This window comes from Lampetra fluviatilis, chromosome 1 (assembly GCF_964198595.1).
Source record: "Lampetra fluviatilis chromosome 1, kcLamFluv1.1, whole genome shotgun sequence".
In the NCBI taxonomy this organism is placed as follows: Eukaryota; Metazoa; Chordata; class Hyperoartia; order Petromyzontiformes; family Petromyzontidae; genus Lampetra; species Lampetra fluviatilis.
In genome coordinates this window covers 6,045,017-6,061,821 of record NC_136275.1, presented here as the reverse complement: position 1 = coordinate 6,061,821, position 16,805 = coordinate 6,045,017, and the positions used below count along the sequence as shown (strand labels likewise).

General features: G+C 43.3%; 2 protein-coding genes across 9 annotated transcripts in view; both read right to left on the bottom strand.

Annotated features, from left to right (window-relative positions):
• LMBR1 (limb development membrane protein 1) overlaps positions 1 to 6,408 on the bottom strand; it is a 76,873-nt gene extending 70,465 nt beyond the window's left edge. For both annotated transcript variants that reach the window (XR_013636485.1, XM_078854934.1), the window contains exon 1: positions 6,208 to 6,408. Coding sequence is in view for 1 of the 2 variants with exons in the window: in XM_078854934.1 (XP_078711060.1) it covers positions 6,208 to 6,267 (60 nt within the window). In the remaining variant the exon portion in view is untranslated. The remainder of the gene's footprint in view (positions 1 to 6,207) is intronic.
• Positions 6,409 to 8,236: 1,828 nt separating this feature from the next.
• The window catches only part of CFAP65 (cilia and flagella associated protein 65), a 36,497-nt gene continuing 27,928 nt past the window's right edge, over positions 8,237 to 16,805 (bottom strand). For 4 of the 7 annotated variants that reach the window (XM_078854869.1, XM_078854886.1, XM_078854912.1 and 1 more), the window contains 9 exons: positions 16,105 to 16,221; positions 15,136 to 15,276; positions 14,456 to 14,527; positions 13,456 to 13,673; positions 12,525 to 12,677; positions 12,016 to 12,232; positions 11,549 to 11,664; positions 9,960 to 10,106; positions 8,237 to 9,076 (listed from right to left, as the gene is read on the bottom strand). In XM_078854869.1, the coding sequence (XP_078710995.1) occupies positions 8,926 to 9,076; positions 9,960 to 10,106; positions 11,549 to 11,664; positions 12,016 to 12,232; positions 12,525 to 12,677; positions 13,456 to 13,673; positions 14,456 to 14,527; positions 15,136 to 15,276; positions 16,105 to 16,221 (1,332 nt within the window). In that variant the 3' untranslated portion in view covers positions 8,237 to 8,925. The remainder of the gene's footprint in view (positions 9,077 to 9,959; positions 10,107 to 11,548; positions 11,665 to 12,015; positions 12,233 to 12,524; positions 12,678 to 13,455; positions 13,674 to 14,455; positions 14,528 to 15,135; positions 15,277 to 16,104; positions 16,222 to 16,805) is intronic. The other 3 variants (XM_078854877.1, XM_078854894.1, XM_078854902.1) reach the window with 3 other exon arrangements.

The following is a 16,805-nucleotide window of genomic DNA, read 5'->3' as shown; positions in this document are numbered from 1 at the left end:
ACGCCAACTCCACATCATGCATCAGGCACACCGGGATGTTTTTTATTCGTGGGAGGTTGGCGGGGGGTGTGGAAAGTAGCCACCGGGGACCTATGTCGAGTAACGGTGGTCCCGTGAAGGCTACTGATGGGGTGCAGCATGTGCTTTAACTTTCCGTCTTAAAATATTTATTTTAAGTATGCACACATCTTATTTTGTCCCATGTTGTGCATTGTACAGCATCCTAAGATGTGGCTACATTTTGACGCCTTAGAAATCCAAACTCTGTTTTTATTGCATCTCCCCCACCCCTCTGTGTCCAATTTTTTTTATTAAAACGGAATTTGCTGGGTATTTGTTGTTACGCAAGCAGCTGCACGACACTGCAGTTAAAGTTTCAAATCACAGCAAGCCCTTGCTTCTTAGTGTAACGGCTTGGCAGGATTTAACTCCTAAACCACTCGGCCAAATACCCAGCTTGTTACATAACAGCAGCCAAGTTATTGAAATTGTCCTGTCATTCATAATATTGCAGGTCACCAAACGAACCCAGGACACAGAATGTGTAATTCACACTTACTTCCAGAGTTGCAATAAAACCCTCCTGCTATTTTTGTCCTCTGAAAATAACGCACTCAATTTACCTGCCAATCATGTTAATCAGAAAGATTCAATAAAATATTTTGTTCATAAATAAACGGAGTTGGAGATTACGGAGCGACATGTGTTATGGTAACTCCACTGGCTTTCTCTTTTTCCTGGTCACTTTTCAAAACGAGGCCAGCAGTAGCTCAATAAAAGGCTGGAGGGATGAAAGCACATATTATTATACTGTACAATACAGTAAAACATAAGCGTGTGTGTAAACTCAAAGAAGCGATGCAAATGAGCAATGCGCGACAGATCTATGGGCGGAAACATGAACGTGATTTGACTTTTTAAGACTTTTCGTCTTAAGTTTCAGGAGGGTAACTGCTAAGTTTTCGCAGTGGGGGTGGGGGGGCAATGATTTCTGTGTGTAAATAAAATGTAAAAAAATTCAGGTAAATTGTAAAATTTACAAAAAATTTGGCCCATGACGCGGGCACACATTGGCCTACTCTTGGGCATTTTCTGCTGTCCTGGAGGTTCACGATTCAAATCCGGCGGCTACCCTGGTTATTACTGCAGGTGAATTAACTGTAAAACAAAAACATGCGCCGTCTGCCTCACAGTGGACATTAGAGAACTCGTGACCGTCATTTACAAAGAGTGGGTCCATTATGTGCGGGCGTCATGGTCCAAATTTGAATAATTACTCCAAAATTAATCAATTTGAATTATACATAGAAATCATTGCCCCCGACTGCAAAACTTGGCAGGACCCTCTTGTAAAATACTCATGACATTCATTAAGGCTTTCTCGGGTCAACAAGCATAATAATACACAAGATATATTTTGGTCGTCCTCATCCAGTTGTGCCAACTTCACATTCCCATGACTGGATCCAGTTTATACAATAACATCTGAAGATTGACTGAAAATGGTCACCATTTGTCGAACCCATGGGGATGATGGTTGAGCCAACTTCTAACCAGAATTTGAAGTAATTCATAACTTTCCAATTGGGAGTCAAGAACTCGATTTCATTACCACACACCACTCATACTTTTAAAATATTTAATCTTAATACTTTACAGGTCTAAATATTATAATTGCTATCGAAAAGAACATATTCTGGTGTTTCTGGTTAAGTGTCATAGTTAAGAGCCAAGAGTAATTTCATTACATTCTCTTCCCATTGTAAACCAATATGCATAAGCTACAGCAGCCAATAACTCAAAGCAATGACTCATTTATGAAGAGACTAGACACAAATGCTCGAATGACGTGATAAATAAAAAAAAACAGATGTACTGTTTTTTTGCGCGTACGCATGTTGAACTTCTTTCGCGCCATACGTAGCCAAACGTGCGACTCAGAGCTGCGAGGGAGGACATAAAACTAAACTTCAAAAGCAGTTTCAAATAAATGAGTATTGAATCTACATTTAAAAGTGCATAGCTCCAGTGGCTTCCTAATATCAGAAGGAAGAGCGTTCCAGACGGCCGCAAAAGCGCATCTGAAAGCACGCGATGCAGTGCAACATTGTACAGCCATCAGAAAGTTATCACCAAAGCATCACAGATGCCAATGTGGCCTGAAATGAGGTGAACACACTGACATGTTTCTCTAATAATAATAATAATTTACAGCTTTGCACATACACTTCTGGATGAAGGCCTTACCGCACTGTGTTGGCCATGAGGGTTATTTGATTGTCGTTTACCACGTCAGATGTGTGAGGTGATGAAGCAGTAGGTGACGAGAGGTCCCAGGACATCACTCACCGCTGATGCTGGACGAAGCCAGCAATCAAGCTCAGATAGCTGGGTTCATAGAGCTATTTCAACTTTTTGGTTTTATTTTACCAGGTAATGCCCACCGAGCTATAGAGTTACTTTTCAGAAGCGACTTGAACACAAATGATACCTAAACGAAGTGGCTTATCATATGGAAACTTATAGCAGCCAAATACTCAATACAAATGTTTCTAAATGTGGAGAGGAAAACCGGAGGTGCGGACAAAAACCAACGCAAACGAAGGGAAAACACGCAAATTCCATAAAAACAGGCGTCAGGGTTGGGATCGAATCCACGACCTGCATACCAGGCGAGTGAGTTAATCTCGGCCCCGCGGCACCCAGCATTGTGATAAATCAATAATCCACTGCTACCTCTGCTTGAGGCACTATCTTTGTCAAGCAGAATCGTGTCTCCCTGCTCAAATGAGCATTTGGCTGTGCTGGTGGCCCTCAGCCAGTGATCTACAATCCTACAACAGGTGCTGTGCTATGGTCCAACCACTCCGCACCTCGCAACCGCACTCTTCCATAAATCCATACAGCGAGAATTTGGATTAGTCACAAAATCTGACATTCCAGTGTGTAATGCTGCCGTACAAGAACTGGTAAATTCCAGAGAGAGATGGCGACATAGCAAACGATGGCCAGGAAGATTGGGTCATGTTGAAATGGGAAAGCAAAAGCAAATATGCATGAAGACAAACATAAGGGTATGCAATATTGTTACGTAATTTACAGTTCGTGTAAGAAACAGCAGTTGGGCCGGGAAGAATCAGCAAGCGAAATAGATATTGGCTGAATCCTACAGCTCAGTTGGCCATCACAGACCGCCTTTTTTTCCACATTGTTCCGCAGCTCGTTTTACCAAAACTGAACACATCCCCCAGGCCACCGGCACCATTTTGCGAGGTAAATCGCCATCCCAGTCCCTAAGGGTTGAGAGATCTCAACGTAAAAACAAACGGATGTGTGGATATTAATACAAAGATAAAAGTTACGGCAAGAGATCTGTCTTTCTGCAAAAGGTAATAGAAAGTGTAAGAAATACAATATTGGTCTGTACAGAAAAACATAATATGGCGTTATTTGTTGAGGACTTGGAGCACCAATAATGTTAAGCCAGTGCCAAATCACTGGTTGTAAGTGCGGTTATAATTGTGCATTTTGCAAGCATGGGAAAAACATCACTATTGTCCATGTGATTACAGCACCAGCTGGAGGAGAGCTTAGGGTGGGATTGCACATGAAGTTAATCATGTATCTGATCGGGTGGTGCTGTGCTCCAGGTCCATGAATCACAACTGGACGATTATCTGAACTAGTCTTGGGCCTCCCCTAGGTCGCCTCAGCCTCAAATGAGTACCTGGTGCAGTGTGTAAACATCGCCACTGCGGAGACAAAGGTGGTCGGGCGTGGTGCTGGCCACTCACCCCGTCGTTCATAGCTGCTCGCTAACAGCACATTCCTCCAAAAGTCTCTGAAGGCTACACAGGGGGTGGAGGAGGGATCTTTGCCTTTTGTTTGTTATATGATCCTTATGGCAGCACCCTGGGGTACCAAATTATAATAAATGGCCGAGGCAATTAAATATTATATTTCTGGGACACTATTTTTTCCAGGGGTGTACTTCACTCCGCGACTGGGGTACCAATCAATCCGAAATCAGTGCCACTCTGCGATGTCAAAATGCAGCGAGGACGATTGCACTGAAACCCTGTACGCTCGTGTACGCACCGTAGTGGTGCATCGTGAGTACAGCTCGTCGAGATGAGTCGATTGCCGCATCGCCGACCATCAACAGACTAAAAATGACTGCATCACGGACATTATGCCAGAGCCGGGCTACTATGGTACCCCGGGGTACCGCCATGAGGTTCATGTGAATAAGTTCCAAATGTATATTTGAAACACTGCTTAAGGTCGTCACGGATCCCCATGGTATTGTCCCAAAGAAACCACAGCTTCTCTTCGCACTCCATTATGCAATCCGCAGCTGCGATGCCTGAATTCATGCCACATGGGTATGAAACCAGAAGCCAGCCAAGGTCCACTGAGCTGGACCTTGCTTGATGCGACCTTGCCACACGTGATAGTTCAGCGAAGTGGCTTGTCACGTGGAAATTTCGAGCAGCCAAATACAGTACTCTAGACGTATGTTGATTCTAAATGTGGAGGGGAAAACAGGAGGACCTAGAGAAAAATCGACGCGGCCACGGGAACAGAGGCTTGCAAACTCCAAATATCCAGCAGGCGTCACAGGGTCGAGATCGAACCCACGTCTTCCTGTATAGCAGGCGAGGTAGTTCACATCTCGCCACCGAAGCGCCCCAACTGCAAAGACTGCAACTCCACAAGACCCCTGACAATCACATCCCATTAATCATCAACCCAATTCGTGGCAATTGCACCACGATTGACACGCATGAACATCAGCATACTGCTAATCAACCATTAACCAGCGCGTGTCGAGCAAATAAGCCAACAGCGACACAACATATGAACCACATCGAACTAACCAGGCCAACATCCATCACTCTACTGATAAGCGATACATGACCACGTGCAGTGTCACACCGTAACGCACCAACCATCAGCACTACACTAATCACCACACACCTCCAGGCAAGGACGTCCACCACTCATCACACCAATCGTCTCCACAATCACACACACCGACCATTAACCATGGCTCGCAAACCATTTACCCACGACACAATCGAAAACTTGACATAAAAATGGAAATATACATGGCTGACCGTACTACTTTACAGCCATTTAAGCACCACGCCACGTATTAACCCCCCCCCTACTTGCACTCATTATGAATAGCAAGAGCACCCATTAACCACATCACTGACACCCGTTAACCACACCACCCACACCCATTAACCACACCACCGACACCGGTTAACCACACCACTCACACCCATTAACCACACCACTCACACCGATTCACCACACCATCCACACCCATTAACCACACCACTCACACCCATTAATCACACCACTCACACCCATTAACCACACCACTGACACCCGTTAACCACACCACCCACACCGATTAACCACACCACTCACATCGATTCACCACACCACTCACACCCATTCACCACACCACTCACACCCATTCACCAGACCACTCACACCCATTAACCACACCACTCACACCCATTAACCACACCACTCACATCCATTAACCACGCCACCCACACCCATTAACCACGCCACCCACACCCATTAACCACACCACCCACACCCATTAACCACACCACTCACACCGATTAACCACACCACTCACACCGATTCACCACACCACCCACACCCATTAACCACACCACTTACACCCATTAACCACACCACTCACACCCATTAACCACACCACTCACACCCATTCACCACCTTACTGACACCCATTAACCACACCACTGACACCCATTAACCACACCACCCACACCCATTAACCACACCACCCACACCCATTAACCACACCACTCACACCGATTAACCACACCACTCACACCGATTCACCACACCACCCACACCCATTAACCACGCCACTCACACCCATTAACCACACCACTCACACCCATTAACCACACCACTCACACCCATTAACCACACCACTCACACCCATTCACCACCTTACTGACACCCATTAACCACACCACTCACACCCATTAACCACACCACTGACACCCATTAACCACACCACTCACACCCATTAACCACACCACTCACACCCATTAACCACACCACTCACACCCATTAACCACACCACTCACACCCATTCACCACACCACTCACACCCATTCACCACCACACAGCCGCCGTGCCCGCACTTACCACCCACTCCCGCACTCGATTGTGGAAATTCTGCTCCCGCAGCGCGACATCGTCTTCCATTTCACCGCGGCCCACGGGATGATGACATGACAGCGCGCAGACGAGGCGCAAGAGCTGCCCCCGCTCTGCTGCCCACTCAACGCGTGCTGCCCTCCTCGTCACGTACTGCCACCACCACCACGGTCCAGTGCACGTGCTGCCCCCGCGGTCCACGTGTTATCCCCCCACCCTCCTCCTCCTCGCGCGCTGCCCTCCTGCGTCGCGCGCTGCCCCCCCCTCTGCCGGCTGCGAGTAGCGTCTCGCGCCGCCGCTCTTCCGACTCAAAGGGCCCCGCCCACGTCCACAAGTCACGCCTCCGTATCTGACGTCACAATGCCATATATAGAGAGAAGAGTGACGTGGGGGTGAGGAGTTCCCCGGTGTGACGTCACGTACACGTGGGCGCCGCAAGCGGTGCTTGGTGGCTGGCGGGCGTCCTCGTGCTCGGCAAACGGTGTCGGGGCATCCCCGCTAAAGGGCGTGGTGTCCCCGAGGTGGAATCATGGGTTCCTTAGGCGATACGTGTTTGTGTCAGTGGTCGTCTTGCGGATGGATTTGATCGTCGCCATAGAAATGAGGAGTTTCCAACATTTTAAATATTCAAGTACCTGTAACATGTATAGGGACGTCTCCGTCTCTCTCTCTACCCTCTGATATAACCGATGTACCTACCTGCCCACCCTCCAAAATGTATTTAGTTTCGCCTCCGATGCATATGGATCAAATCGGCTCTTCCCTCCGGACTCGATATGCCGAGTACAGTAGTTGAGTACCACTTCGGAAAATGTCAAGTGATTTTCATATTTTTGGTATTTACTATATTTCTTACCTTATGCTATTCGTTGCGCACGGTTGCACTTTACTTTTGCTCAGTCGGTGTTAGCCGCTCAGGGCGTTACAAGTTTCTCTTTTCATCCCTGTTGCTCTATGCCCCCTCTACCGTTCCCGTTGTAATGTGCACCGATGCTCATTTTTATTGAGGACGATGTTGGCACGTAAAATAAAGATTGTATTGATATGGGGGGAATGCCCCCCCCCATCGCAATTGTGAGCACTGCCAAAGATGAGTGCTACCCATTTTATATTTGGAACACCGAGATACAGACTCGAGTACACAATGTGTCATGTAGGCACACTTGGCATGAATGTTACGATCCATATGTAATAAGTATGGCACCAGTAAGCACCGTTTTATAGGTCATGTGACCCCTTACAGCTGGTTTGGAACGTTCTGAACGAAGCCAATATCATAAATGCCACATTCATTGGAACTATTTCTATTTGAAAGTATTTGAATCGTTTATGATTTTATATTACTGAACTATTAAAATAGGCGAGTAAAAAAATGCGCATTATTTAATTTAATAGTATGTAATTATTTAATTAAATAATACTACACCTTACATTTAATCAATGATAAAATAAATGTACTTGTATAAGTGCTTAAATGTAAATTATTTTTCCAGGCATGTGTGTTTGTGGCTGTGAGAAAAATCAACAATACAAGATGGCATTCAAAGCTCTACACGGGAGGGTACACGAACTGACTTGCTGGACTGCTATTTGGACACCTCGAGCCCAATGGGTACGGGAGTTCCGCATCCCTGCGTGATTTACCAACCCTTGCCTCCAATTCACTGGACCACAGGTGTGCATCATTGATGCTACTGCTGCTGCATTATATGATTCTGTTGCTGCCAATGCTGTCTGCTGCTAATGATGTTATCTATCCAGGAAAGCTGAGACTCAAGTCTTCTTTTTATAAACACTGTTTGTGGTTACTCTCAATCACAATGATGTTACGAGTTAGACATTATTTATAACACATTCACATAAAGATCCCTGTGTTGCTCATATGACCCCATAAGGACAAGTATCTTGAGTTTGGGTGGTGGAGGGGTAATTGTAAGTTAAACAACATTTTTTAATAGTACTATATTCACAATGACAAAAACATGTTTTTAATTAATAATCACGTTTTTATTCTTTTTCTAGGATAAATCTCCAAAAATGTATTGCAAAATATTTCATAACAATGACAAAATCAACAACTCTAACTAATGAATTGGTTTGCAAAATGTATTCTTATATATTTGCTACATAAGTTAAATGTATTTTTGATTACATTTCAACCAGGATATGGTCAACTCCCATGACACTCATGTGCTATATAGGTAAGATATTTAATTCTTCCCATTAAGAATAAGCTGCTTGAATCTCATATCAAATGACAAGTACTGTTACAGGGCAACCATTCCATGCAATATCAAGTATTGATATGGGATTAAAGCCACAAATCAATTCACAGTCGAAGTGTCTCCTTACTCAAACGAACAACTGCGAAGTGATCATCTCCAGTTGTAGCTCTGTGTTCATGGTGGTAAGTCAAAATGACTACTGTTGACTCCACAAAGATGTACTAATTTTGTTAACCCCAATAAATGGTGGACTGAGCCAACTCCAAATAGAATAACTTGTGTCTCCCTGCTCATTTGAACTGATGTCGCCCTCCTCATTCAGGCAAGGGGACACTTTAACTTGAGCTACTTCTTTGGCCATTGCGGTACACACAGGAAAGTACACCGGCACTAAAGCATGTCTGTGAATACAGACAAGTCTGGTAAGCAGCCAGCTCTGTTTTTTCGGCCGCACCACTCCCCTCTCGACAGCACAGCTGCCCTAGTCAGCTGTGTTGAGGCTGTGCTGTGTGAGCTTGCTGCCAGCTGGGCTGATGCTCTGGAGCTCCTTGGAAGAGAGGGAGGCCCCTTTGCCGCTCCGTGGAGTCTGTGTGTGCCGCTCGGTCGATGACAAAATCATGTGCTGGGAGAGGCTGTGGGCAGTTAGTGATGTTGAACAATTAATGGAAGCCATAGCGGTGAGCTCATTAATGGTCAGGTTGCCGTTTTTATTCCTCACATATATACATATTTACCTTCAAAACCTCCAAGTGTCTCTATACTCAAGTACTGGGTAGTGATTGTCTCCATTGATTGCCCTCACATGATGATATTCCAAATTCCTGCAATCGTTGTCGGTGCTTTGCTCTCCCTCTCCCCCTCGCACCTCCAGGCACCGTACTTCTAGCCCCGCCCACTCCCCCCCCCTCCCCCCCCTGCCCCCCCCCTGCCCCCCCCCTGCCCAGTCTCACGTTCCAGTCCCTAGCGCACACGCAACACTCCCCCTCCCCCTATTCCCCCACCGTCCTCTCTGACTTATATAAACCCCTTAACTCCGGCATCTCTCCCACTTCAGTAAAACAAATTGCTGTGGTTGTCACACCTGATTAGGATTGCTTGTGTTGCAATCGAAACGTCGTGATTTAATTAATTTATTTTTATTTTTTCACCTACGTGACTTTACCGAAAGAACCAAAGAGTATGGATCCTTGCAGTCACGAAAACTTCAAATCTAGAAAGGGACCAATTTCTCAATTTGACAACCACTGTTAACTTCCCAAGATTCTGACAATGAGTCAGGTACTTTAACCATATTGCCACCTGGCTGGATATTACACTAGCACACTACACAATGCACATTACTTTATTTCTAAGTATCACTAAGCTGGCATTCAGCAATGGTTATCATATCAAATTATATTCTGGACTCGAGAAATAGATAATTAAAAAACAAGTGAAATGTTTGACCTGGGTCCACTATCCAATTCCCCCAGTGAAAATGATAGTTGAGGCAGTTTCCATACAACGGCTGCTCACCTGGGCAAGGCAGATGGAGGTGGTGGTGGCAGGGCAATGAATCGTGGGCGTGAGGTGAGTATCACCTCTCCATTGCTCGCCTCCGTCACGATGTTGGCAAGGGTGTTTTCCAGGACTAACTCCAACAGGTTACGCAACTCCGGCAATCTATAGTACATCACCAAAAGTCCAGACACATACCCACCCAAAGAATACACAAGGGGCAAGGCTGCAATGCATATGCCAAAGTGTCAAACTGTTCAGACAATTGTAGGGCAGCACTAATCTCTATTTCCACTGCCATTCAAATCCCAATACTGTATTTTTTATTGAAAGGACAATAAGTGCCACCACCCTACTGAACTAGATATAGCATGTGGATCATAAGGATATTATGTGCACTGTACCCCCTAAAATGTGCACAAATCAAAATATCTATTCATCTACCTTCCAACTACAGTTTTGCCTTAGGTCAGTGAGGATGTGCTTACAATAGGTATGTGGTGATTAGTGTGTTGTAGCAGTTTTTCATGCTCTGCTATGGTCAAGGTAGCCGAGGTTTAATCCCTGTTTACACACAACAACAGTTATGGCCTGGGCCCCTCGATGATGACTTGGCCTTAGCATTAATATATATTTTTGGGTCTGTCGGTAAAGTCATGTAGATAGGTTAAAAGAAAATAACAAAAAACTACGACATTTCGATCACAACACAAGCGGTCGTCTTCAGGAAAAGGGGGATTAGCTTCAAAGGCAAACTGTTTATAAGGGTTTGAAATAGGCATAGCCCAAATGTCAGCAGCCAATGATAATCAAAGGGCTGCCAGGTTGATTGTTGGAAAACCAACCACCGTCGGGTTGGCTGCCCACCACTTACATTATCATTGGCTGCTGACATTTGGGCTACGCCCATTTCAAACCCTTATAAACAGTTTGCCTTGGAAGCTAACCCCCCTTTTCCTGTTAGACGACCGCTGGTGTTGCGATCGAAACGTTGTAGTTTTTCGGATATTTTTTGTTATTTTCTTTGAACCTATCTATGTGACTTTACCAAAAGACCCAAGAATATGAATTCCTGCAGTCACGACAGCTTTAAGTCAAGATTTAGCATTAACATATTATGCAATTTGTCACTTGGGTGACAAAGGCAGTTGACAAGGTGTTGGTCAGACCTTAATAGCTTTCCACTAACAGCATTGGCTCCTGCAGTATAAAGATAAATGGCATCAACCTTACCTCACCCTGCTGGTCTCAATCAAATAAGGTCAGCAGAGTGAGGTTATGTTAGTTTGAAATATCCATTATGCTGAGGAGAGCAATGCTGAGGGTAAGGCAAATGGCAAACATGCCTAGTTTAAACACTGGATTGTTATACAGAACAGTCCTCTGGAAATTGTGAGGACCTGAAAAAATAGGATTTCGTAATGCCCAAGTGCTTGCAAAACAAACTATCCAAATAGCAGTCACATGGAAAACCTAATATGCTTACAATTGCTATTAAAGCGACCGCAATTGTAAAATGCATAACGCTATCTCTTGTGATACTGAATTGGTTTCGAAATGCAAGTTACTGTTTGAAGAGTTTATACAGAGGGGAAGTATCTCCTCACCGTTTTAGTTGATCCTTCCACAAGACCTCCTTCTCATACGGCTGCAGCAGTGTAATCTTCTCCCTTCTTACAAATACATTGCTCTCCATTTCATATTTGTTCCAGTTGTTGCCATTCTGTAAACATCAGCAATACACACACTCACCCTCTAAATTTGTGGGAGGCACAAGATTATGCATGCCCCCTTAGACCTATAAAATGCCTTAACTAAACTAAATTAAGTTTGAACAAATGTTTAAATATATTTGAAAAAACATTACAAATCAACATTTTTTGATATACACCACTGTTTTATAATATGTACTTATTTGATCACGATCATTTATAAACAGACTATGCACTCTTAATGACACTAAGTTATATTGCATAGTTATGTTGAGTATTGAAAATAGTTGTAAACTAGCACAAAGTCACGTTTGCCATTTAAAACATGAATTGGGAAAACTGGTGATGTTGCAATTCTTAACGACCGGTGCAGATGCTGTCAGCTCAGGGTTAGCGCTGGGAGGACAGATCTCAGTCGCATCCATCCCGCTTATGTTTTCTTCACTGGAGACGTCTGTGTGTTCCTGAGCAATCCGCTGTTGTGTCTCATCCCTGATGCTGAACTGTCTGTAGAATGACACTGGCTCCTTCTCCAGATGTGCCAGAGCCTGGTGGAAGCTCTTATCATCCATCAAGCTTCTGTGGTAAACCCAGTGGCAGACAATCAACCAGTTAGGAACACGTACATCTCAGTGGATTCTATTTAAAATGGTTTAATCCCAAAGATATTATAGTCGTGCTATTAGCAGGATGCCATGATACAAAGACTCAGTTTTATGATTAGACTTACCATGTAATTTCAGGGATTACTTTTCATATTTCCTGTAACCTAAGGTATATTTACAATTGTGTACAGTACTCTATTGTGTGAACGTAAATTTGTAAACATGAGTTTTTGCTGTACACTAAAAACATTTTATCTGGCCCTTACTTGAGCAGGTTGGACAGCACAAGAGGCAGAAGCTCTCTCTGCTCATCTGTAAGGGGGCTGAAGGCATGCACGTCATCGTTTATGTGGCATTTCGCTCCATCCTTCATGTCTTTGGCTGCAGGATGGCGCAAGCAACCACCACTGTCAGAAATCCTGACAAAAAAATCAACACCGGACAGAGATAAAAAGGAAATGCATGTGCTGGTCACTTCTCATGTGCTTCAAAGTTAAGCAGATACCATTTTGCTTGTATTTAACATTTCCAGATTTTCATATAGGAATGTAGTTCATATTAAACTCATCCACATACCCATGAAAAACACAGGAATAAATCAATCGTGATAAAAAAAATTGTACCATTTATATTATTTTCGTAACTTTTCAAACCCCAACAATTCAATACATTCCCACTAATAAGGGTTGAGATTGAAACCTCTTTTGTTTCCTTTGTATTTTTTGCCTCATATTTCTGTCTCATTTGTACTCTCCATCTTACGTGTATTGTCCCTGTGATTTGTACTGTCTGTCTCGATTGTTGTTTTCATCTCATTTGTACCATTTATAATATTGTAATCTAGTTAGTAATTTACAGATGGAATTTTTAGGGGTGTAATGATGCATCGATTCATTGATTGATACTGATTGTTACACTTATGATAAACACAATCATAGTGCATGTGAGAATAGAGTATTTTGATTCCTATGTGGTTATTGTAATGGGTTCCTGTTAACCTTTGCATTTACGAGATGATACAGTATTCATTACAATGTTTTAAAAATAATCAATTGTGTTTGATCACATCACAACCCTAAATTGTGACAATTCATCGCACACAAATAAAAACAAATTCCGGCGATTGATTTGTTACAGGAATATCAATTACACATAGTTTGTACAATTTCCTGTTTATATCAAATTGAGAAAACCTACCTCGATATGTGTACAGCAGGCATGAGCTGTGAGAATTGTGCTTCGAAGGATTGGATCGAGTGGGTCCGGATCGACACACCCAGGTGTAAAAGCTGGGGCCTGGGAAGCTCTGGCTGGGTAATTTCCTCTCGCTCCTTCCGATAGCTTCTCCTCTGACGCCGCTGACTCCTGGTGCCTGAGTTCTCCCCGTTCTCCTCTGCACCAATTGGAGGCAGTGCCTGCAAGGGGAGATTAAGCACAGCCAAAGTAGTCATTCAAGGACACTTCCGCAACATAGAACACTACACCTCGGAGTATTAAAACTAATAGTTTAGCAACTGTGTGTGTGGATGATAATTGTTTTTTTACCCTTCTATCTGGCAACAAAACTGACACCTTTTTACAAGGAGTCATGTTTGCATAGACCGCAATACCTGCAGTCATAATACAAACAAAAGACATAACTCTGATAATGTGCACTGTCCTTGAAGTTGATTGGTCCACACCCGAGACAGCTTTCCTTAGAGCCTAGTCTCACATGGGTTGGACCAGATGACGCCAAAAGGCGCCTTTTGGCGTCATCTGGTCCAACCCATGTGAGACTAGGCTGTCTCGGGTGTGGACAAATCAACTTCAAGGACAGTGCACATTATCAGAGTTATGTTTTTTGTTTGCATTATGACTGCAGGTATTGTGGTCTATGTAAACATGACTCCTTGTAAAAAAAAAAGGTGTCAGTTTTGTTGCCAGATAGAAGGGTAAAAAAACAATTATCATATTTTTACTGGCAAATGAGGTTCCAATGGTGTGTGTGTGGATGTCGCCCGTTCAGTCTTTCATACTCACTTTGTGTTGGTATGTTATACAGTAATGTCAGTTAATTATCCATAAAATCCTCACAGTCTTGAAAGTTTTTTTTAATGAGGATGTTATATTGAGATGTTTGGGCAATGCCATTAATTAGTGTTAACAAATTGAGATAAATTGGTGCTATAACACAACATGTAGTTTCCGTACAAACCTTGTACTTGTTCAGATGCTTGCTGGAGCCACTCAACACTGGTGATTGATGGTTTGTTAACTTCTCTGGAGCCTGTCAACAACATTTAAATAAACGTGTGATGCACTACACTAGACTATATATGTAATTACACTAGACTATATATGTATTTCATATCAATCTCACTATAGGCTGGATATTCAAGTGGTTATTAGGTTTCCAATTGAGCTATTATGCACCAATGGTTGAATTTCCATTGCTGTCACCCAGTATAAAAATGTATAAAAAAAAAATAGGTTAGAAAGTGGACGTAAACATCCTGATAACCAACTACATATACAAAGGTATATAAAGTCTGTTATTTGGCCAAGTCTATAGGCCAAATAACAGATTGTGACCAAACACAAGTGGAGCATGATGCAGTTCTTCAGGAACTGCTGATGGTTTTTTTCAAAATGCATAATGGCTGTGTGATCTTTGTACCCAGTTTTGCGTGATGCTTGAAAGTCGGTATCACGTTGGTGTGCTCCATTCATAAGAGTGCATCCATTCCCATGTTGCCAAGTATGACCATTTCCCTTATCAATCACTGTTCACATTTTCTGTTTACGATGCTAAACCATGAGGTGTGACCATTTATATTAACTCTCAAGGTCATTTATAAATATATTTTCCTCGTAAATGTGTTACAATGATGTCACCTGGGAGGCCGTGGATGTTGGAGCAGCCGGTGGAAGGAGGTCGTGCTCAGTAATGGTAAACTCGACCTCCTGCCGCTTATGCTCAGCGTCCCTCTTAGCCTGTTGTGATGTAAATGCCTGGAACTCCATCATGTCAATAACCTGATCCCACAAAACACACATTTAGCCTCGCACACTGTAGAAGAAAGTGCTGGTAGTGGGTACTTATTAAGGTCAACATGCATATAAGGCTGAATTACTTCTATATATGTTGACATGCTGCTGCAAGTACAGGTAGTCCCAACTTACGATGGAGATGCGTTACAACGACCCCATCGTAAGTCGAAAATATTGTAAGTCGAAAATGGCCTAGCCTACCCAGGAGTCTTAAAGAATGGTGATAATTTAGCAAAACAGAGCAATTTACAGTACTGTACTGTATAAACTATATGCGTACAGTACATCCCGGCAGCGTCCCAACGTACAGTATCGTACCTCGTACGCTGCTGCGTTTGCCTGCCGCGAGAAATGTTAAATATTTTACAATTTTGTCATATCGCTATCGCCATCATAAGATTGAAATATCGTAAGTCGGACCATCGTAAGTCGGGGACTACCTGTACACATTTTAATCTGAGTTGCTGGCCTGGAGGTATATTTAAGTGCTTATCCCACAATCAGAATGTTGCGAGTTCTCAACGGTTCTACGGTCAACTCATGCAATCATCTTTCAGAAATTAATAAAATAAGTACCACTTTGTAAGAAGTAAACAGCCCTATCCCATAAAGTGAATGGCTCCTGTCATGGCCTCCATTGGAGATGAGAGCTATTGATCCAATTCCCATATTGGCAATGCTCTATTCCTTTATGTCTGAATTATCAAGGCAATGAGCTTTGTCTATTTCACAAACAAATTCTACCTTGCCCTTGTTTACTTTGTAAGTCACTGTGAGAAGAAACCAAAGTGTACAATTAGGGCACGACCTTACCTCACATACAAGGTCGAGATCATATAAAATAGGTTGACCAAGGGCTCTGAGAGTGAGCTTGCAGAGCACACTTCCACCTGGGTCCAGCGTCCCTTCCTTGGGCTCTAAGTTCAGCACCTGTTGAGAGACAGACATACCACGCTTCTTGACATGCACATAGGCACTCACCCTCTCGTGCCGTCCTATTTTCAGAGCGTTGGTGGCATGCAGCATCCTCCTTCCACATCTCTCGAAAATGAATTACCCATCCTGTTCATGGTTTTTTTAAACAGCATTTTGATTAATCTTAGGATAATTAAATACATACTAAATGGCAAATGTATACATTTTCACTGATTGTTTATTTGTTTAGTACAACATGCATATATCTAACCATGTGACACTGTGGGTAGAGCACTTGGCTCACAATCAGAAGGTTGAGTTTACAACCTGGGTGGGGATTGACTCAGTACACGATCCCGTGGTGACAGTACCAATTTAGTTAAAGTTAATAGGTGTCCTGTAGAAAAATTATCCCTGCCATTAGAATGTGGACTTTCCACCAATAGCTGTGGACCATCAACAGAGATGAGCACCACTCAATATTTGAATACTCGGACACTAATCTAACTTTCACTTGATAATACCAGGCTGGTGTTCTGGCACAGCGAACAAAGAATACTATTTCTAAATTATTTCTTAAGTAAGAAATAATTATGAAC